The sequence below is a fragment of the Lithobates pipiens genome, unplaced genomic scaffold (genome assembly GCF_037356315.1).
Source record: "Lithobates pipiens isolate NorthernLeopardFrog02 unplaced genomic scaffold, aLitPip1_a1.2 Scaffold_3, whole genome shotgun sequence".
NCBI classification, from domain to species: domain Eukaryota; kingdom Metazoa; phylum Chordata; class Amphibia; order Anura; family Ranidae; genus Lithobates; species Lithobates pipiens.
In genome coordinates this window covers 17,349,351-17,371,958 of record NW_027507790.1, presented here as the reverse complement: position 1 = coordinate 17,371,958, position 22,608 = coordinate 17,349,351, and the positions used below count along the sequence as shown (strand labels likewise).

Below are 22,608 nucleotides of genomic sequence, written 5' to 3'. Positions count from 1 at the left end.
CTGTGGAGGGGTGAGAGCAGCCAGGTCAGGCTCTCAGTGGCATGCATAGCAGGAAGTATTATTATTATTATACAGGATTTATATAGCCAATAGTTTGCGCAGTTCTTCACAACATGAGGGCAGAAGGTACAGATGCGATTCAATACAGGAGGAGTCAAAGGACCCTGCTCGTTGGAGCTTACAATCTAGGAGTAGCTTGTTTTAAAGCACTTTTACTGCTTGTTAGAAATATGTAAAAACTTAAATATCTATTATTTGGACACAGGTGCACTGAAAGGCTCACCATTCAGCTTCAGACTCGGAGTGCTTATCAACACTTCAAAGTGAACCTGAGGGCAGACCTATATGAACCATGGCTAGGTTTTGTTCTGGAGTTACGTGGACTTATCTACCTAGTTACCATATGCCATTTATTTTCGGTGAAAACTGGAATGTATGGCTTTTTTACCACATGTGACCATAGTTAGATGTCTTCCTACAGTGAATCTTTAGACCTGTATGAAGATACCCATGTTTGGATCCCATTTGAGAGGTGGAGAGCACCTCCTCGCAGGCTGTAATTTCCTGGAATTGCTGCACCAATACATGGAGTTGCAGGACATTTGTATTGCTTCTCTATTTGCATGAATGGGTCACATTCAGCGGGCTTACTGCCCATCAAAGGCGACAGGAGGATGAAGCACAGCATTGCCACTGGGGCATGTGAACACTTCTTGGCTCGACTTTGCGTTTTTATGCCCCCCATCTAACCAAGCTGTTAAACGCCTAAAGCCCCAGACACACTATCAGTTTTTCTGCTGAGTTTTTCCTTCAGGTTTACCAAAACCATGTAGTGCAAAGGCCTGCCTGATTGCATACAAATTGAAACTCCTAAGGCAGGCTTTCTCAACCTTTTAACCCTAGAGGAACCCCAAAAATAATTGTCATTTCTCGAGGAACCCTTATTAAAACCAATTCATCAGGACTCAATAGGAACAATGCCCCTTATATTGGTGGTCAATAGGAAGAATGTCCCCCTTAAAGTGGTGCTCAGAATGCCACCCTAAGACAGCTAAAACTATTTTTGGTGTCATGCTGCTGGCTTTGCTAAGTGGTAATGAACCTTCAACTCTGTAGGCACCATCAAATGGGTGGTTCATCAGCCACAGCTTAAGGAACCCTTAGCAACCTCTGGAGGAACCCCAGGGTTCCACAGAACCCTGGTTGAGAATGGCTGTCCTAAGGTTTGACCTCCTTATTATAGGGTTTTGGTAAATCTGAAGGAAAAACTGATAGTGTGTATGGGGCTTTAGTTTTGCTCTCTCTGGAAAGACAAAAGCATTTTATGCTTGCTCAGTTATTTCCCTCCTGATGTGCAGCAATAATAAGCAGTTCCATCGAACAGAGATCTTCTAACTAAGTGGGTTTTTTTGTGCAGTGCGAAAAGGTATAGAATTTTGTGCATCATTCTGCAATCCACAAAGGTGAGCATAGCCTTATTCACCAGCTGGCAGTTTCCCATACAATCTTTTCTCCAAGTGGTTGCTTTGGGGTAGGGAGAGATGGGGTCAGCCTATTGTACTAAGCCCCGGCTCACACCGGTGCTCCAACTTTGAGAGCACATGTCACATAAAAATCAATGATTCCCTATGAGAGCCATCTTAAAGTGGAGGGCCACCCTGAAAAAAAAAATACATTAAAAATTAGAAAAAAATCTGAAAAAAAATGTACCGTAACATTTTTAACTTACCAGAAATGCCTGTTGCTAGGCACATCGTCCTAATCTGCCTCTTCCTCCTCCGCGGAGATCTTCTATCTTCTCTCCTCCGTGCGGCGTCTTCTGGGTAATGGGTCGCGCTGTGTTCTGGGAACTGTGTGTCCCAGAACACAGCGCGCCCCATTCACAAAGCGCTGCGTGACTCGCGCATGCGCAGTAGGAAACGGGCAGTGAAGCCGCAAGGCTCCACTGCCTGTTTCCCTTAGCCAAAATGGTGGCGCCGGGACCCGAGAGCCGAGGGACGGGTCAGCCTGTCAGCCTCGGGCAGCCGACATCGCGGGCGCCCTGGACAGGTAAGTGTACTTATTAAAAGTCAGCAGCTACAGTGTTTGCAGCTGCTGACTTTACATTTTTTTTTTTTTAAACCGAACCTCTTTAACTGGTCTGACTTGTGTCAGTCTGAATTTGGAAAAGGTTCCTGCACTACTTTTGGTCCCACTTCTGTCCAATTTGTGCCCATAGAAGTCGCATGCAGGTCAGAGCCTCATCTTAATTGATGTGATTTGGATCTGACAGAGGAAGATTACACAGGCATTCCCTGAAGTTGCGTCAATGTTGCACAACTTTCAAGTCGGAGCAGTGTGAACCCGGCCTAAAGGAACTAAAGCAATTTACATATAACATTTTTGAACATATTAAACTTTTTTTTTTTTCTAAAGATAGCAAGTCGTGCTGTGATTCACACTCAAGTCGTGTCCAAATTGCCTCCCAAAGTCTCGCTCAAAGTCGTGTTGCCCCTGTGTGAACGGACCCTTATTTGTGATTGTGCAACAATAGTTCTAATCCCATCAAATGTACAGGAAGAGCAAATGAAAACAAGCTAATAACCCCCACATATTTAGTAGGACATCATAGGCAACTTTGAGACCAAAAAGTATGATTGAATAAAAAATATAGCGTTTATTACATACACATAAAATGTAAGTGTCCTTACAGACAATACCATGAATCGCATATGAGAACGGCTGAATGGTAACATCATGTACACAATTTGAGTGACAGGATCTCCTCTTCATCCCGCCGTGTTTCAGGAGGAATTCAATCCTTTCTTCAGGAGTGTTACGGGAGAGATTCGCAACATTTAGATTCTATAATGAAGCATAACAGTCATAATCAAAAAGTGACAGGGGTTGTAAAGGTTTGTTTTTTTATTTTCTAAATATGTTCCTTTAAGCTAGTACATTGTTGGTTCACTTACTTTTTCCTTCAATTTGCCTTCTAAATGTTTTTTTTTTCTTTGTTTTCTTTGTCTGAATTTCTCACTTCCTGTTCCTCCTCAGTAAGCTGTTCTGGCTGACTAACCACCAGCTCGGATGATGGTGTGAAGTTTACTGAGGAGAAACAGGAAGTGAGAAATTCAGACAAAGGAAAAAAAACATTTAGAAGGGAAATCGAAGGAAAAGGTAAGTGAACCAACAATGCACTAGCTTAAAGGAACCTATTTAGAAAATTAAAAAACAAAGCTTTACAACCCCTTTAAGAATAGTGCTCAGAAAGGTAGTCTGAAGAAAGCATGATAATGCATACAGGTATTGTTCAAAGACATACATATGTCCAATATGAGCCCTAAATGTGAGGATTATAAATATACAATCAGATTCAAGTAAAATGAATAATGGAATGCGCCTTATTAATCTCAGGGATGTTGGCAGTTTATTTCATGGCTTTCTTTGGTGGCCTTTCTTCAGTACAGGAAGAGCAAATGAGATCTTTTCATATGCAGGCCTTCTACAATACTTTAATACTTCATTTTCTTCTAAAGTCTGATGAAATGCATATCAAAGATCCCATGTCCTGCACGCCATCTCTCTCTTCCCACTCATATTTAAATATATCATTTTATATATAAATCACATACAGCATGTAATAGCCCTAAAGGAAAATTCTTACTACATTGTGCTTAGAATGAAGGCAGCTGTCTGATAGGACAACTGCTATAAACTGTTTATACAGAAAACAAAGATTATATATATATATATATATATATATATATATATATATATATATATATATATATATATATATATATATATATATATTATACAGGGGTCAAGTGCTGGGGAAAAAAGTGTGGGAACTCTCACCCAAGATCCACTCCCCCACCAAAAAAATAAATAAATAAATAAAGGTACGCTCATATGCATATATATTTCACAGAAAATACAGTACATATATAGTAAAGTGCCAGTTTACAAATACAAAATAAGTTAACTTGTCAAACAGAATAATCAACACAATGGGTGATGATCTTTCCCTCGCAGGGAATTTCTAACACAAATACACCCTGTTCCAAATTCAAATACAGCAAATTAGAAAATATCACACAAACTGGAATAACGTTGCCCTTGCCGTGCAAGATTATTGGCAACGGATCAAAAAACTCATGGATCGGATCATTCCTTGGATCTGAGTCACAGATCGGATCTTTTTTCGGATCAGCAAATAATAAATTTGCAAAAACCTGTGAAAAATGTCACCACCATATAGTCCCCACTGCAATATACATCTCCCCTACTGTAATATCCACGTCATCTCCCCCAATAATATTTTGGCTGAGCATGGATGGGTATGGCTGGGTATTAGCAGAATATGTATTGGCAGGGTAAGTATTGGCAGGGTATTGCAGAATATTGGCAGGATAAGTATTGGCAAGGTATTGCAGAGTATTGGCAGGGTATGGCAGATTACTGCTGGGTATTGCAGATTATTGGCAGGGCATTGCAGGGTAAGTATTGCAGAGTCTTGGCAGGGTAAGTATTGCAGAGTAAGTATCGGCAGGTTATGTATTGCAGAGTATTGGCAGGGTATAGCAGAGTATTGGTGGAGTAATGCAGAGTATTGGTGGAGTAATGCAGAGTATTGGCGGAGTATTGTTGGAGTAATGCAGAGTATTGGCGGAGTAATGCAGAGTATTGGCGGAGTAATGCAGAGTATTGGCGGAGTAATGCAGAGTATTGGCGGAGTAATGCAGAGTATTGGCGGAGTAATGCAGAGTATTGGCGGAGTAATGCAGAGTATTGGCGGAGTAATGCAGAGTATTGGCGGAGTAATGCAGAGTATTGGCGGAGTAATGCAGAGTATTGGCGGAGTAATGCAGAGTATTGGCGGAGTAATGCAGAGTATTGGCGGAGTAATGCAGAGTATTGGCGGAGTAATGCAGAGTATTGGCGGAGTAATGCAGAGTATTGGCGGAGTAATGCAGAGTATTGGCGGAGTAATGCAGAGTATTGGCGGAGTAATGCAGAGTATTGGCGGAGTAATGCAGAGTATTGGCGGAGTAATGCAGAGTATTGGCGGAGTAATGCAGAGTATTGGCGGAGTAATGCAGAGTATTGGCGGAGTAATGCAGAGTATTGGCGGAGTAATGCAGAGTATTGGCGGAGTAATGCAGAGTATTGGCGGAGTAATGCAGAGTATTGGCGGAGTAATGCAGAGTATTGGCGGAGTAATGCAGAGTATTGGCGGAGTAATGCAGAGTATTGGCGGAGTAATGCAGAGTATTGGCGGAGTAATGCAGAGTATTGGCGGAGTAATGCAGAGTATTGGCGGAGTAATGCAGAGTATTGGCGGAGTAATGCAGAGTATTGGCGGAGTAATGCAGAGTATTGGCGGAGTAATGCAGAGTATTGGCGGAGTATTGGCAGAGTATTGGCGGAGTATTGGCAGAGTATTGGCGGAGTATTGGCGGAGTATTGGCAGAGTATGGGCGGAGGGGTAATGCAGAGTATGGGCGGAGGGGTAATGCAGAGTATGGGCGGAGGGGTAATGCAGAGTATGGGCGGAGGGGTAATGCAGAGTATGGGCGGAGGGGTAATGCAGAGTATGGGCGGAGGGGTAATGCAGAGTATGGGCGGAGGGGTAATGCAGAGTATGGGCGGAGGGGTAATGCAGAGTATGGGCGGAGGGGTAATGCAGAGTATGGGCGGAGGGGTAATGCAGAGTATTGCAGAGTATTGAGTGACTAACCTGGTTTACTAGTCTTCTCGCTCGGGATAGAACTGGGTAGAGGGGAGGGAGGAGACAGTCCGTATGCCAGCGGCGTGTGTCTGCCGCTGGCTGCGCTGGAGGGCGCATGCGCACTGACTCCAGTGCGTGCCCGCGTGTACGGCCGATGTCATGTGACTGGTTGCTAGACGCGGAGCGGCCCTAGCCTAGCAACCAGTCACTGACTCGGGTGGCAGAGGAGCGGCGGGCTACGCACGAGCAGCAGGCTCCTCCGGCTGCTAATGGGAACGGCGTTCCCGTTGTGGAAATAGTACGGGAACGCCGTTCCCATGCGTTCCCGCAGGACTCGAGCCCTGTATATATATATATATATAATACACTTTTTTTAAAGGGTATAGTAACTATTATTAGTTGTAATAACTGAAGTGATATTATTATTTTTTATTACAGCATGATATACTTACCTGCTCTGTGCAACAATATATAATATAGGAAAATTACTGAAATAAATTTTTAAAATTTAGAATATCAGTTTTGAGATGCACCTGTATTTTTTGTCCATATGTTTTATTTAGTTTACCTTACCAGTATCCAACCTTATGAATTAACCACGTATGTCATTTTGAGGAAGTGGTTGTACTGGGGAGCAGCCGCTCAGCCATTTCACAAGAAATGGGAGGGGACATCCCTCCCCTCCCCTCCCGTCACTTCGCCTGGCTCTCCCGTCCCCCCAGGAGACACCCCTGCAACATTTCTGGATCTATATGGGCTAGATTTAGATTTGAAGGGCTGCTGCACACAGGTTTTTTTTTTTCTTTTTATCCTAATGCATAGAATGCATTAAGATAAACCTTCTGCCTTTACAACCACTTTAAGGTAAAAAAAAAAACTTTCTGCATGCAGCTCCCCCCGCCCCCCCAAATACTTACTTGGTCCCATCTCGATCCAGCGATGTGTATGAGATCCTATCTTCTCAATGGACAGAGAGGCAGCAGCGGGAGTCAATCGCAGCCAGTGAGAATTGAGCGGGGGCGGGGCCAGGCAGTGTTCTGTGTGTCAATGGACACAGAGAGACGGCTCGGGAGCAAGCACGCACGAATGCCCCCAGAGCAAGCAGCTTGCTATGGGTGCCCTTGGCAAGGGAGAGGAACCAGGAGCTCCAGTGAGGGACCTGAGAAGAGAAGGATCCGGGCAGCTTTGTACAAAACCATTGCACCATGCAGGTAAGTATAACATGTTGGTTATTTTTAAAAAAAAAAAATGTCTTAGAATAACTTTAAGTATTCTTGTGGAAGATTCACAGTTTATATGGTTTTTAAGTAGTCTGTAGAATTTCATTTAAGAGCACATGTACGGTATGTGTGGGTAATCTTTGATTTTGTTCTTTAAGTACACTGACTTTCCAGGAGGTATTATCCAGTACGGAATCTTACAAGTCTTAACAGGCGCTAGAGGCCAGTGTCGTCATAATCTAGAACCTTCACATGCTGTTTAAGTAGTGTCATTGAACACATTCCTGACTTCTGAAAAGGAAAGGTGCTTTACTTCTGCTTGTATACTTTTATTTACATTTGACTATATCTTAAATCCAGTCCTAGTCACAGAAATGTGAAATAAAACTGATGTAGCTTATCCTTCAGAGAATGTCCATTACCTGTATAATTCATATGTTAATGTTAACCTGGGCTCACTACCTAAAATACAAGGCAGATGTGCATAGCAGGAATGTATGCATACAGCTCTGAATCTCTATTATAATTGAATGTTCTTTCTGGTTTTTATATAGTGCTGACAGTCAACCACTTAAAAAAAAAATAATAATAATCACGGTTACCATATATCCCCAATTAGCGCTACCTCATAGCCTCTTATATTTAGAATTGTGAATTTTTATTTGGCAACTATAAATGCACACTTGAGACCATCAAAAATCTCCTGGGGTATGTTTACCACTGGTCGAGAACATAATTTTTATGACATTTGTTTTGAAGCATATCTAAACTCAAAAACAAATATATAATATATTGCAGTTCCCCAGTTATTGCATGTTGTGCCTGCTGCATTGTTTTTTTTTTTTTTTTTTTCACCTGATGATCCTGCCAGTAATGCATATCCTGCCTTAGGGTAATAAGACTCGCTGTACTGTATATATGGGGTAGCACCTTTGTTACCCAAAAGCTAATCTCCTGATCTGAATGGCAGACATCTCCCCTCTTCTCATCTCCATTACTTAGACGGATAAGCTTGACAGCTCAGAAAGCTGATATTATTGAGATCATAGCTTAGTCCAAAGGAGGTCATAAGGACGCAAGATTTCTGACTGGTACTTGCAGAAAACATACTTGAAAACGAATGCAGCCACCACAATTAAAGTGTCTCTAAAGGCTCAGGGTTTTTTTTTTTTTTACCTTCATGCATTGCATTTAATTTTTTTATTTTTTTTGTTTGGCTTCATTCACACACAATGGCTGTGTTTTGTACAGCATTGATTATAGGTAACTGACACCATTTACAGACATTGTGTCTAAACATATTGTGTACAGAGCAGGAAACCGTGCTGATTAACAAAATGGTTGCCTATGGGCTTTTAGTAATTTCACACCCCCAGACTCAGCCTATGCTTTCACCTAACTCGTGATCCTCTGTCATCTTTTGTCTTCTGTAATATCTTTTCGATTAGCCTTGTTTTCCTCTATTGTGTTGTGTGTGTGTGTGTGTTTTTTTTTTTTTAATAGGTTGGACTTGATGGACTTTTTTCAACCTCACCTACTATATAACTGTAGCTGCTGACTTTTAATAAACTGTCGCTCACCTGTCTCAGGATCCAGCACTGTGCTCACTGTTCACCGGTCTTTGGGTCTCTGGCGCCGGCATCTTAACTGCGGAGAGCCCAATGTGCATGCGTGCGTGAGCCATGATGCACTGTGTAAATGGTCCTGCAGTCTTCTGGGACCTGTGATGTGTCCCAGAAGGCTGTAGGCAGGGAGGGAGAGGAAAACTTCTGCTTGGATCGCTTAGGCGATCCAAGTGGGAGCAGGTACCTGTCGCAAACCAGGTACCCGCTCTACCCCCCCCCCCCCAAAAAAAATGTGCCAAATGTGTCAGAGGAGGAGGAAGAGCAGAACTTCCCCTTTTGAGTAAAGGTCACTTTTAATGTGGACAGAGAATGTAATTTGCCCATGCTTAGGATGGTCTGAACTGGGTGTGTACAAGTACTTGTGGACCCTGATGACTGGAAAATGATGTATGAAATAATGGGTAGTTGAGACGGCCATACACGAGATAAGTGTCTCATGAAAAGTTGCGCTTCGGCTGTGTGCCTGCGGGTCAGGCGGACTCTGTCCACCGGCAACCTGTGATCACCTTCCCTGCCAGTGTCTTTTTTTTTTTTTTTTTTTTTTTTTATACTACCTTGATTGCATTTTTATAGCACTGATCAATGATATGTCACTGGTCCCCAAAAAGTGTCATTTGGGGACAGATTTGTCCACAGCAATGTCGCAGTCCCGCTAAAAAAAAAAATCATTGCCACGTATCAGTGCCACGTGTCATTGTCCTGGTGCTCCAGGGCCTTCAAAAGTGTAATAAGTAGTCAACAAGTTAGATGTGTAATTTATGCTCCTAGAACACATGATGGCGCTCCCTGCATGTTGGGCCTCTCTATGTGGCCAGGCTGTGAAAAAGTCTCACACATGTGGTATTGTAATACTCAGGAGGAGTAGCAGAATTTTTTTTGAGGGTGTCCTTTGTGGTATACACATGCCATGTGAGAAAAATAACCTATTACAATGAAAATTTTGTGGAAAAAAAAAATGAAAAATCTTAATTTTGCAAAGAATTGTGGGAAAAAAATGACATCAAAAAGCTCACCATGCCTCTTACTAAATACCTTGGAATGTCTACTTTCCAAAAAGGGGTCATTTGGAGGTTATTTGTACTTTCCTGACTTGTTCGGGTCTCAAGAATTGAGATCAGCCGCCAGTACATCAGATGTGATCAATTTTGTATGATTTGCACCACAGCTTGTAGACTCTCTCACTAATTTGGGTTATTTTTTACCAAAGACATGTAGCAGTATAAATTGTGGCCAAAATGTATGAAGACAAATTAATAATTTGCATAATTTTGTCACAGAAACAAAGAAATATGCTTTTTTAAAAAAATTTCGGTCTTTTTTCATTTATAGCGCAAAAAATAAAAACCCCAGAGGTGATCAAATACCACCAAAAGAAAGCTCTATTTGTGGGTAAAAAAGGACAAAAAATTCGTTTGGGTACAGTGTTGCATGACTGAGTAATTGTCATTCAAAGTGTGAGAGCACCGAAAGCTGAAAATTGGTCTGGGCAGGAAGGGTGTTTAAGTGCCCAGTAAGCAAGTGGTTAAATAACACACAGGTGGACGCTATTTACTAAGTAGGTGGCTTCTGAAGGCAGTTGGTTCCACTAGATTTTAGTTAGGGGTATCAGTAAAAGGGGCTGAATACAAATGCACGCCACACTTTTCACATATTTGTAAAAAATTTGAAAACCATTTATAATTTTCCTTCCACTCAACAATTATGTGCCACTTTGTGTTGGTCTATCACATAAAATACATTTCCATTTTTGGTTGTAGCATGACAAAATATGGAAAATTTCAAGGGGAATGGATACTTTTCCAAGGAACTGTATTTCCATATAAAAATCCACTCATGTTAGAAGGGAAAAAAAACAAGCCTTTCACAATACAATCCTCTGCATACACAGCTCCACCTAGTCCTAGCGTGATTAGGTCACCGCCCACCTCATGTGTATCGCCCAATGGGCTTTCTGAACCTTTGGAAAAGCTTTCAGAGCCTGAATCTTTAAAAAAGCCCATTGGGCGCTACATGTGAGGTGGGCGGTGACTTAAAATGGATATGATAATGAGACTGGCCGTGAACAGGCAGATGTCTTGCTGAGAAAGATGATGTTGATTGCATCACTGTGCAACTAGGACCCGCTGTGATGCTGTCCCTTGGCTGATGAAAGAATGCAGTGAGTGCTTTGTAAACTACCCATTCTCTTTTCTCCATGGTAACATTCGGTGCCCTAGAAAGTTTTCCATGAAAACTTGATTTGTGAAGAGTGGTTTCTTCAAACTGTGGAAAATGCTCAGTATTGCCCTCTAGAAACACACTTCATGGTTCTTTGGTCGCACATGATGCTCAGACTGGGTGAATGGCTTGTAAATCTTGAGTCATGTGGCAAAAAAAGGAAAAAAAAAATGTTTGCGAGAATTCTGTTTCTTGGGCTTTGGCTTCTGAGATTTATATGATCTATTTTAAACTCAAGCGATGTGTTTTTGTTCTGTAATTCTTATATTTTTACAGTGGTTACCTGAAAATACAATACAAATACACTGCAACACATTACATCGCTTTCTTTTATTTTTTTATTCTGTGGTACGAGTATTTTTGTAACTTTAGTAATCTCTCCATTTTCGATATGCGATTAGCATGCAAAAAAAAAAAACAGACTATCTGTCGTTCCGATTTGTGGATCATGTATACGAGCCGTTGGAATCTTTATTTTTTTTATTGCCATTTCTATCCCTATTGGGGACACATGGGATGTGGGAGGGATCACCTCATCGAGCACATGGATGTCAGTAGAAAGACGCCCTGCAAAGCCAGAAAGAAAATTGGCTGCCTAAGGATTTCTGTTTGGTTAAAGTGATGACACGCTCGCATCGCATTTATAAAACTATAATGTACATTCCATCTCTTTTTTTCATCTCTCAAAGCTTTTTTTCTGCTATTCTGAGACTTCCTGTTCTAGGGTGGCTACATTTCTTCTCCACTTTTGTGTATGTGAATGTAACAACCCTTTACTGCTTGCCGTATCTACATCTACTTCAGACACATTCAGTTCTAATGGAATTGTAATACACACAGAGTGGAGCATGTGACCAGAAATAATGGTGCTGCTCACTTTACACTACCCTGTTTCCCGGAAAAATAAGACCTAGCACGATTGTCGGTGATGACTGCAATATAAGCCCTACCCCCAAATAAGCCCTATCCTGTTTCCCCGAAAATAAGCCCTACCCTGAAAATAAGACCTACAAGGACTTTAGCTAGGGCATATTTGGGGGGTGGGGTTTATATTGCAGCCATCACTGACAATCATGCTAGGTCTTATTTTCAGGGAAACTGTAGTAAGCTGTGAGGTTCATCAATGGAGGATGGGGAGCATGAGCTTGCCTAATATGTGTACTTCCATTTGTATGTGTTTTTAAATGCACATAAAAAAGCCTGAAGTTGGGTTCAAACTGCTGTACTGTAGTAACGTGTGTTTTGCATGTTGCTCCTTGTCAATGGATGTGCATTGCAGCATACCACAAAGCACAGTACCGTGCTTCTGTGTATTGTAGTGCATTACTAAATATAGGGGATGGAGCTTTTTGGTATTTTAAGCAGTGCATTCAAATGAATGGGTTAACACGAAAATGTTTGGTTGTTACAAGAACAGACATGCTATTTCTACCTGAGCATGCATCTCAATATAATGAAGGTAGTAAGCTGTATGGCATTTCATCATCTGCTGTGCAGGCCAAATTTCAAGGAAAACATTAGCAAATAGACAAAAACAAATCAGGCCTGACCCATAGCCTGGAACCCTTGGCATGAATGGCTGTGAGTGCCTTCTATTACCGACCGGTATGAGAGTTTTCACCTCATCTGGCAAACAGTGTCCCTATTCGGAGATTATCATATCCTATCTGGATACATCTAGGTTGACTTTCTGCAATATCGCTTCCATAAACCCTTGAGTGCCCTAACCATGTGATTTAACCACTTTAGTATGGAATTGGGTGGGGTTCAGAGTTGGAACAATTTTGGTATAAAGATGAAGAGATCACCTATTCCCTCTGTGGGTAGATCACGAGATCTGTCCATGTATGGCTAGCCTTAGTACTGACGTGTGGGCAGGCCTTTATGTTCTGTGTCATACTGATTAAAAATGTATTACTGTACATTATCTGCTTTGTTTTGATTCATTTTGTAAATTGTGTTGGTATTTAATACAGATGGTAAACCAGCTAGAATTCTCACCAAGGTGATGTTCTTGTTCTTGTACATTCTAGCTTGGATTACATCCTTTGAAGATGCTTTTAGTCACATTTCTGTAAAATAATTTTAGTCTTTCTCCTTTCAGCAGACTGAGAAGAAAAATGTCACAGCTGGGTGTTCTACTTTTGGAGAATACATTGAGATATAAGTGACACCATAATGTTTAGTTTTCTAGTCCAGCTAGCAAGCAAACACATAATGTAGAAATATCAGTCTTGGGTAGTTTCTGTCCAAAGGTCCAGCATCTTTATTCTAAAGCTGGCCATACACCATACAATTTTCTTATTCAATTTCCTTTAGATTTACCTTCAACTGTGTAGTACAAGGGCCTGCCTGATTGCACACAAACTGAAAGTGTTTAGATTTGACCTCATATTACATGGTTTTGGTAAATCTAAAGAAAATCTATAGAAGAAAATTGTATAATGTATGGCCAGCCTAACAATCAGCAAAAATGTGTCAACATTGTACACATAAGGGGAGATTTACTAAAACTGGGGAGATTTGCAAAATCTGATGCAGCGCTGTATAGAAACCAATTGAATAAGCTGAAGTGGGAAGCTGATTGGCTACGATGCACAACTGCACCAGATTGTGAGTGCTTTAGTTTTAGTAAGTCAACCCCAAAATGTCTTTTCTATTACCTAAATCCATTAAAATTGCATTTTACGCCTGCAAAAATATCCAGAATTTGTTTAGCACAAATGTGCAGTAAGTCACTTCCCATGTCATCAAAATGTAGCACTCTTTTGGAAATTATAGTGAAACGTACAGCTAACAGGTTTTCTGTGTAATTTGTGGTCGTGCCTTTGTAACATGATGATAAAATGGTGTTCAGTGAAAGAACTGTATGAAGAATTTTATAGCTATAATTTAGGTAAATGCTTTTTAAAATGTTTAAATGTAGTTGTCTAGATCTGGCAAATGACATGGTTGCATCTATTTATAGTGAGAATAAAAGAGCGCCTGTTTTTGGTGGCATTTAGGCTGTGTTCCCAACCACATATGGGCTTGGTCTGGCTAATGGCTTACAGTGTAGTCTGTAATGAGGACATCTTAGAAAAGCAGCCTCAGTGTAGATTTGTCTGTAGCTTTTTAATGTATCATAAATGTGAAACGTACACTCATCAGCCATAACATTATGACCACCCACCATAACCTGTCAAGGCGTGAACTTCACTAAAGACCTCTGAAGGTATGTTGTGGTATCTATGCAGCCCCATACGCAACAAACTTCGAAGGACTTTGTGTTCTGACACCTTTCTCTTGGCACTAGCATTAACTTTTTAAACTTTTTGAGCTACAGTAGTTCTTCTATTGGATCGGACAACACAGGCCAGCCTTCCTTCCTAAAGTGCATGATTGATCCTTGGCTGCCCATGACCCTGTCGCTGGTTTGCCAGTTTTTCTTCCTTGGACCTCCTTTTGGTAGGTCCTAACCACAGCAAACTGGGAACATCCCAGAAGAGCTGCAGTTTGGGAATTGCTTTGACCCAGTAGTTTAGCCATTATAAATCTGGCCCTTGTCAAATACGCTTCAGGGTTTAAAAGAGACCCAATGAAAAATGCTGGTTACCTTGAAGATCAAAGCAGTGAAATTTACATAGACAAGTGAGGTTTAAGGATCTGACTGCTCCTAATGTGAAGTGCTTTGCCTAAAGGCATTCATTGCCATTTTTGAGATTAGATTACGATGAGGAGATCTCTGGCTGCATATCCCTAACCTTACTCTATAATGGCAGACTTGGGATATGTAAATAATAGCCCATGTGTGATGTGGTCAGGACATGGTATTTAATAAAAATGGTGTGGAAGGGGTCTAAATTATAATTTTTAAAGAGCAACTGCCATCTTTGTCCTGCAGCAGCTCCTCCTCTGATCCGCTGTTGACTCACCAACAGTCCAATTCATTTTAACGGGACGGCTAGTGATGCGACAGTGACACAACAAGGTGAGGGGCGTGGTGGCAGCAGGTGAGTGGATGCCCACTTACAGGCACTGCCATGATGGATTTGAAATGACAGGTGCTCTTTAAATGTATGGGCTTTTTCTTGCTGGTTAAGATCTTTAATATTTGCAAACAAAATGAAGGTTTCCTATGTAGTGTACATAGCTTTGAAAAACAATGGGATAAAGGAATATTCCTGAACTTTGTTTTTATCTCATGGTTACTGTGAAATTGTGTGAATGCATCAATGCAGTGCATGATATCTCGCTTGCAGAGCTTGGATTCATTGAATGAGTTTATCAAACATGTAAATTATTGTAGACTATACAGCCTCATACTACATAACTAAGCTCCATTTTATGCTGAATAAACTAAACTACTAATGTATCTTAAATTGATAACTATCTTTAGATTTTTACTCCAAAAGCATTTTATTAAAATGTGATATAAAAAAAAACAAAAAACAAAATCTGATTTTAAATCCCTTTTTTTTTTAATTCGATTTTTTATCCACCCTGATTCAGCCACTTGGCAAAGTAAGAGTTCAACCAGGTGCATGCCACCCATTCTATGAATTAAGATAAAAAACCTATGAGTAGCAGCCCTGTTAATACTTACCTGAGCTCCATCTAGATCCAGCGATGTTGCACAAGAGACTCGGTTGTCCGTGCATCCCTCCTCATTGACTGAGACAGCAGTGTGGTGCCATTGGCTCCAGCTGCTAACTATGAGTCAGTGAGCCAATGAGGAGAGAAGGGGGAGGGGCGGGGCTATGCCTCTGTCTGAATGGACACGGAGCATATACTGGATTGGCAAAAATAACTATTTGTATTGCTATTACAAAGCTAATGTTAAAACAGGAACGTGTATGCTGTGACCATAAATTCATTTTAAGTTCTGCAAAATGTTACATAACGTTTTGCAAAGATGTCTAAAAAGAGCTTATTTGAAGAATCAAGCTATAAGGACATAGTGTAGTGAAAAAGGAGAGTAGACTTCAGAAGATGTTTGTGTGTCCGGTCCTGTCCAAGAGTATGGGTCTAATAGATTTAAAATATCAGTTTTTGAGGAACTGAATCAACCTACATTTACAAGGTTTTCTTTCTTTTCAGCAGGTCACAATCAAGCATGGCAGATCCCTCAAGCCTTACAAAACAAAGCGCATCTCTAGATATTGATGACAGTCAAGGGGATGATGGATCAACCCATAATGACACTTTTCCACTCTCATCCTTGGCCAACTTGTTTGAAAATGAAGAAGGGGCGGTACCCACAGAGGTGATCCGTACTCCACACCATCCAGGAGATGGCAAGCAGAACCTCAGAATAAGATTTCAAGGAGCATTCAAAAAGGGGTTAGGCCATCCTATGGATCTTCTGGAATCTACCATTTATGAATCATCAGTGGTTCCAGGTCCAAAGAAAGCACCTATGGACTCTTTGTTTGATTATGGGACCTACCATCATCACCCTACAGAAAACCGGCGGAGGCGAAAGAAAATACTTGCAGAGTAAGGAAACACTTGTAACATGTTGCAAGTACACTGTGTGGTAAAAAAAAATTTCCAGGCATTTTTTCTTTCTAGTTTTGCATGAAGTGGTGTATATTTTAGATTCTGTCTTTTTATAGAAGATGGGTGAAAAAGATCAATTGGGCCCCTTTCACACTGGGGCGGGAGCGGCGTCGGCGGTAAAGAGGCGCTGTTTTTAGGACTGCTTTACAGTAGTTTTAGCGGCGGTATGTGGCCGCTAGCGGGGGCGGTTTTAACCCCCGCTAGCGGCCGGAAAAGGGGTTAAAACCGCCTGCAAAGCGCCGCTGCAGCGGCGCTTTGCCGGCGGTATAGCCTCGCTGCCCCATTGATTTCAATGGGTATGAGCGGTGAATGCACCGCTCCTTCACCGCTCCAAAGATGCGGCTAGCGAGACTTTTTTCACCGTCCTCCGGAGTGAAAGGAGCCAGATTTTTACAGGCGCTATTTTTAGCGCTGTATCGCCTGAAAAACGCCCCAGTGTGAAAGGGGCCTTAGTCAATCAAGCCTGTGTGGTGTTTTTTTTTTTTTTTTTCTCCTCTCTGACTATAGAACTATATTTATCCCAAGCATGTCTGAAATCATCTACTGTTGATTGACTCTGCTACTGTAGGGAGTCTATTTCAAGCATCCATTCTTTTGATAAAATTCCCTGATAGTTCATAGTCTATAGACCTGCCCCTTGTTTTTTGATTTTAATCTCGTACTAAAATGACTTACCTTCTGAACCTTATTCACACTGCTGTGTCTTTTAAGGTTATCATACACCCAAGGCTATGCATATCTAAGTGTATTTGAGGGCAAAGAAACAAATGTCTCTTCAAAACATGCACGTTTTCCCAGATTTTATTTTACACCCTTAACAAACCAAATGTAAGTAAAAGTGACAAAAAGCAACTATCAATCCAGGGAAAAGTTGTGGATGGAGTTTACCTGCTGCCAAGGTTGTGTCATTACAGCTGATGATAAACATGTGGCCATTGCTTAAATGAGGTGTAAAGGCAGTTTTTTTATCTTAATGGATTCTATCCATTAAGATAAAAAAAAAAAAAAACCTTTCTTTTTCGTCATACTTACCTGTAAAACCCTTTTCTTTGAGTACATCATGGGATACAGAGTCAGGTTAATATTTATTACCTACTGGGTTATACTCCATCATCAGGTGAATGGACACTGGTAGACCAAAGGTGTTCAGACAGGAAGTGATTCCCTATATAACCCCTCCCACACAGGAAGCACTTCAGTTTTTTACCAGTGTCTGCAAAGTGGATGGCACGGTGTGTTTGAGCTCTCTAGTCCCACAAACAGTTTTTAAATTAATCAAGGGATTGACTGATCGGATCCATTTGACACAGGCTTGTATGCTTAGATAAATGGTACCTGAGTCTCGTAAAGAAGACAAGATTCGGCAAGGTTTTGCCTGTAAAGCGGCCTCCGGGCGCTGGACCCTGTAAAGTGTAATCCTGGACACCACAGCGCTAAGGCATTCCTGCAAGGTGCTGTACAGAGTGAAGGGAGTGGACCCTAAGCACGAAAAGGGTACCCAGTCCTTGAAGGTCCTCAAGTGACAGGAACCCGTCGTGAAGGGAGAAGATTGAGCTCTTAGTTTCGAATCTGCCCTGCACCTGGATGGGTAAGTGAAACCCCTTTACTTATTATTGTGGCGTGTCCCAGTAATTGTAACAATCAGTCAAGCTAGCTAGTGGCTGGACACCTGTGTGCGGATACCAGAAGGGGGGGGGGGGGGGGGGGTTTGGGCTAGCTGTGGGTGTTTGCAAAGTGTACCTTTTTTTTTGTATTTTTTTTTTTTTTTCTTGTGTATATGATATGGATTGCACTACCTATTACCACTCTATACCAGCTCATTAAATATTGCTTTCACAGTGCTTTATACAAATTTAAAGTGCCGTGCATGTATTAAAACCTCTAGAATTTCCTCAATACAAATACACCATTAATGAAGACATATGTATTCAATACCAATATATATAAAGTGCAATTCCATATTGTAAAAAATACCAACAAAGAATATATGAAAAAAGGACCGAAAAATAATTCCAGTGCAAATTAATATACTAAGTGAGTTATCACTTCAGTGCAAATATATTCCTCCTGTATAAAGTGCTTCTTTTATCCACCAAATGAGTGACTTCACCATCACCTGTTGCAATGGCCACTCGCCAGATAAACCAGAATATGCGCCTTTGGTTCATTTGGGATAACCACTCCGTTATGGATTTCACCAACAGCCTCTCCAAGCAGTATATAAATACCTCTTGCGCTAGTTGTTTCTCACAAAGATCTATAAATAGCCATCATGGTGTAGTATGTAATCACAATTTATTTAAAAAGGTAAACAGTTGAACTCACATGCGCCTGTGCTTATATGCTGGCACCAAGCATATCCAGCCGTGTATGTGGGGATGGGGTTCAGATCTGTCACCCAATCTCTCCTCTCCAAGTAGCGGCGTGCGTTCCACAACCACGGTGTGCGTTCCGAGCCTCGTTTTCGCTACACCGGAAGTGACGAACGGAATTCCCAGCAGCCTCTACGCGTTTCGCAAACTGTGTCATCTGATGATGCAAGACACTTTACGAAACGCGTACAGGGCTGGCGTACAGGACTGGCTACAGCTCCTCGGGTGTTCACAAAGGTCATAGCACCAGTACTGGGTCTTTTAAGGGCCCAAGGGATCTTGGTGCTCGGGTATCTGTATTACCTCCTCCTCGGAGATCACTCATTACAGGTTCAAGAACAGAGCATAATATGTACAGTGCGATATTTGAAAAGCTTATGCTGTATCATAAATACCAAAAAGTGAGCCCTGATACCAGCTCAAAGGCTAAATGATTTAGGTCTGATCCTAGATATGGTTAAAGCAAGAATATTCTTGCCATCCGTAACGATCTGTGCCCTGAAGGTTCAGGTGCATCAGATAAGGGGCACCAGGCAACCCTCCATTCGGCTCTGTATGAGTCTTCTTGGGAGAATGTTATCTTCCTTTTAGGCAGTGCCCTATGTCCAGTTCCATTCCAGGCCTATTGGCATCCAGATTAACAACAAGCTACAGCAATTTGTGTCCCAAACAAGGGAGCCTCTGGCAGTCAGAGCAGATGCTCTGATAGTTCCATTCAGACAGTACTCCCTGGTTTATGCTTTCCCTTCGATTCCCCCTCCTTCCACATTTGTTGTATAGGATTCGGAAAGAGGAGGTTTCAGTCATTCTGGTGGCACCAGCCTGGCCCAGAAGGCCCTGGTTCCCGTAGATTGCGAGACTGACAATAGACGGGCCATGGAAGCTTCCACGTCGCCCGATCTACTGTCTCAAGGTCCCATTTTCCACCCCAATTTACAGTCTCTAAATTTTGACGGCATGGCTATTGAAGCCAGGGTGCTGAAGGACCATAGCATCTCCGGACCAGTAGTGTCTACCATGGTGAATGCTAGAAAAGCTGTCACTAGGAAAATGTATCAAAAGGTCTGGAAGACTTTTATATTGCTTGGTTTGAAGCCAGAAAATGGCATCCTTGTAAATATGTGATTTGGAGAATTCTCTTTTCTCCAGTCAGCTGTGGAAATCAAATTTGGCTTTGAGTACAATCAGAGGTCAAGTTTTGGTCAGTATTCTTCCAAAGGCCTTTATCCTCTTATTCAATGACCCCAAACTTTATGCAGGGGGACTTGCTTGCTTCCCCCCATTAGGTCACCTATGTGTCCTTGGGACTTGAAGTTGGTTTTATCTGTGTTACAGAAATGACCTTTTGAACCTATCCAGGAAATTCCATTATACTTGCTGTCACGCAAGCTAGCCTTCCTGATGGCCATCACCTCAGCTAGAAGGGTGTTGTAGTTGGCAGCCCTTTTGTGCAGAGAACCGTACTCGATCCTTCACCACAACAGGGTGGTGTTACCCTGTTCCATCCTTTTTGCCAAAAGTGGCGTCGGCCAGGATATCAGGATATTATTTTGCTTTCTTTTTTCTCTCAGCCTCGTTTAACATTCTTTGGATGTTGTCTGAGCAGTCAAGGTTTATTTGTCTATAGCCTTTTTTGTTTTATCAAAAGGACACAAGACAGGGCAGGCAGCTTGCAAAGCTTCCATTGGCAATTGGGTCTGTCAATTGGTAATTCAGGCCTATGGTCTGAAATGTAAAGCTCCTCCCTTTAGGATGAGAGCTCATTCTACCAGGAGTGTAGGAACCTCCTGGGCTTTTCGCCATCAGATATCTGTGGCTCAGATTTGTAAGGCTGCTACCTGGGCTTCAGTGCATACATTCACAAAATGTTATCAAGTGGATGTTCAAGCAGCCGAGGATTCGGCTTTTGACCGCAGTGTACTACGGGTTGCCGTATAAGTTCTGATGACTATTGTTTGGCAGGGTATCTCCCTTCCCTCAAGGCTATTGCTCTGGGACATCCCAGTAGGCAATGACTATTGGCCTAACTCTGTGTCCCATGATGTATAAAAAATAAAATAGGATTTTTTTCCCCAATCGTCTTTCAGGACAGCCACCTTAGAGAGACACCGGCTCCTCCCCTCTGAGGAAACACCGCCTTCAATTTCATAATTTAAGCCTCCTCCTCCCTTCGTTCCTCAGTTATGGTGTTTCCTCCGGCGGGGAGACACCGCCAAGGAACCTTAAGGCTAAATTCGGTTGGTGAAACTGAAGCCATCCGAGCGGAGCCCTGGCCTCGTTCGGCTATCCGACCGTTCATCGGTCGGTCCAGGACAGTCCTATCAGCGGGGAGCTGAAGTGTTCGTACTGTCCATATACCCTAAACTCCGCTTGGGGAAAGCAGGAAGTTTATGGGGTCGTCCGTTCGTTCACCCGCGGGTGTTTCAACGGAACAAACAGTCCAGTCGGCTGGGGAAGCTGAATACTCGACTGACCTTTACACGCACTCCAATCTTCACTTGGGGAAAGCAGGAAGTCTTTGGAGAGGTTCATCCCTGCGTTTCGCCCAGTGGGGTGCTGAACGAAGGCGTCCAGGGCCCCCCTGTGTATGCAGCCGGCTGGGAGCTGGAAGCCGGACCGGTAGGCGGGCGACGTCAGTTCCGGTGGGGGCGGACCCCTTCGTTCGATCCGCGTCTTCCGGTTCCGGACGCGGCACGTGAAGGGGAACCTAGCGTTCGGCTGGTGCAGCCTCTCTTTTCACAGTTGCACAGGTAGCTGTTAGAGGCACGTTCGTACCACGCTTCCTCAACGGGAGAATGTCCGAAGCAGAGGCTTCAAAAACTCCTGGAGATAACAGCACCAGCCACTCGAAGGTAAGAGGAAACCTGGGGAGGTGTTCCCTTACTTGTATCCAGTAGCTCCACTGGTGTTCCTCCTTGGTGGTCGGGGGGGAAGGGTAGTGTGTCTGGGATCCTGGTGATGGTTGATCCTAGGGGGGGCACTCCCGGTGGTCCTCTATGTAGCGCTGGTGTTGCTGTTTTTTAGGCTCATGCTGCTCCTTCCTGTGTTTTGTGTCTTTCAGAAAGCCACGAGCAAGTCCCCCCATGGTTCTAAGAAGAAGTGCCCTTCATGTAGAACGTCTATGGGAGACTCTTGGTCTAAAGCTATTTGCAAACAATGTATTGAGGATTTACTTAAGGAACAGGCAGTAGAGCAGGGTGCAGATCTGGTAGCTTCTATGAAGGAACTCTCTGGTACCTTTCAGTCCTTCCAAAACTTTTTTTCCAGTTTTCAGTGGCCCCAGCCTCCGAGCACTCCTACACCAGCGCAGCAGAGTGTACCATCCAGCCCTGTGGATGTTCCTCCTGCAAGGGGAGAGAATCCAGAGGGTCCCAGGGAGGAAGCTGAGGAGGAAATTGACAGTGTCGTTTCAGACTCCCAGGGGGAGTCTGACGCCGAGGTGTTGGATGGGGAATCCAGCAGAATCTCGCGGTATAAGCTTTCCCTGGAGGATGTGGATGAGCTCTTGGGAGCGATTCATACCACTTTAGGCATTCAAGAAGAAACTAAGACATTGTCACTCCATGATCGGATGTACAAGGGCATGGGGGAACAAAAGAAGCGGGTGTTCCCAGTGCATAACGTCTTGATCGATACCATCAAGAAGGAATGGCGGGATCCCGAAAGGAAACCTTTCTTTTCTGGGGCATTAAGACGTAGGTTTCCTTTTTCGGAGGAAGAGACTCTCGTCTGGAATAAATCTCCCAGACTAGACGCTGCTTTTTCCCAGGTGTCCAGACACACTGATCTATCCTTTGAGGATATGGGGGTACTTTCTAACCCTATGGATCGAAGGATGGATTACCTTCTTAAGAAGGCCTGGGATTCATCACAGGGAAATCTTAAGCCAGCCATGGCAACCACGGTGTTGGCCCGCAACA

At 42.7% G+C, this 22,608-nt stretch overlaps 1 protein-coding gene across 2 annotated transcripts in view; it reads left to right on the top strand.

Annotated features, from left to right (window-relative positions):
* Nucleotides 1-22,608, top strand: part of TRPV4 (transient receptor potential cation channel subfamily V member 4) — a 166,848-nt gene that overhangs the window by 4,526 nt on the left and 139,714 nt on the right. Inside the window, exon 2 of one of the 2 annotated variants that reach the window (XM_077461329.1) lies at nucleotides 15,858-16,253. In XM_077461329.1, coding sequence (XP_077317455.1) covers nucleotides 15,871-16,253 — 383 coding nt within the window. In that variant the 5' untranslated portion in view covers nucleotides 15,858-15,870. Of the gene's footprint in view, nucleotides 1-15,854; nucleotides 16,254-22,608 lie in introns of both variants that reach the window. The other variant, XM_077461328.1, reaches the window with a different exon arrangement.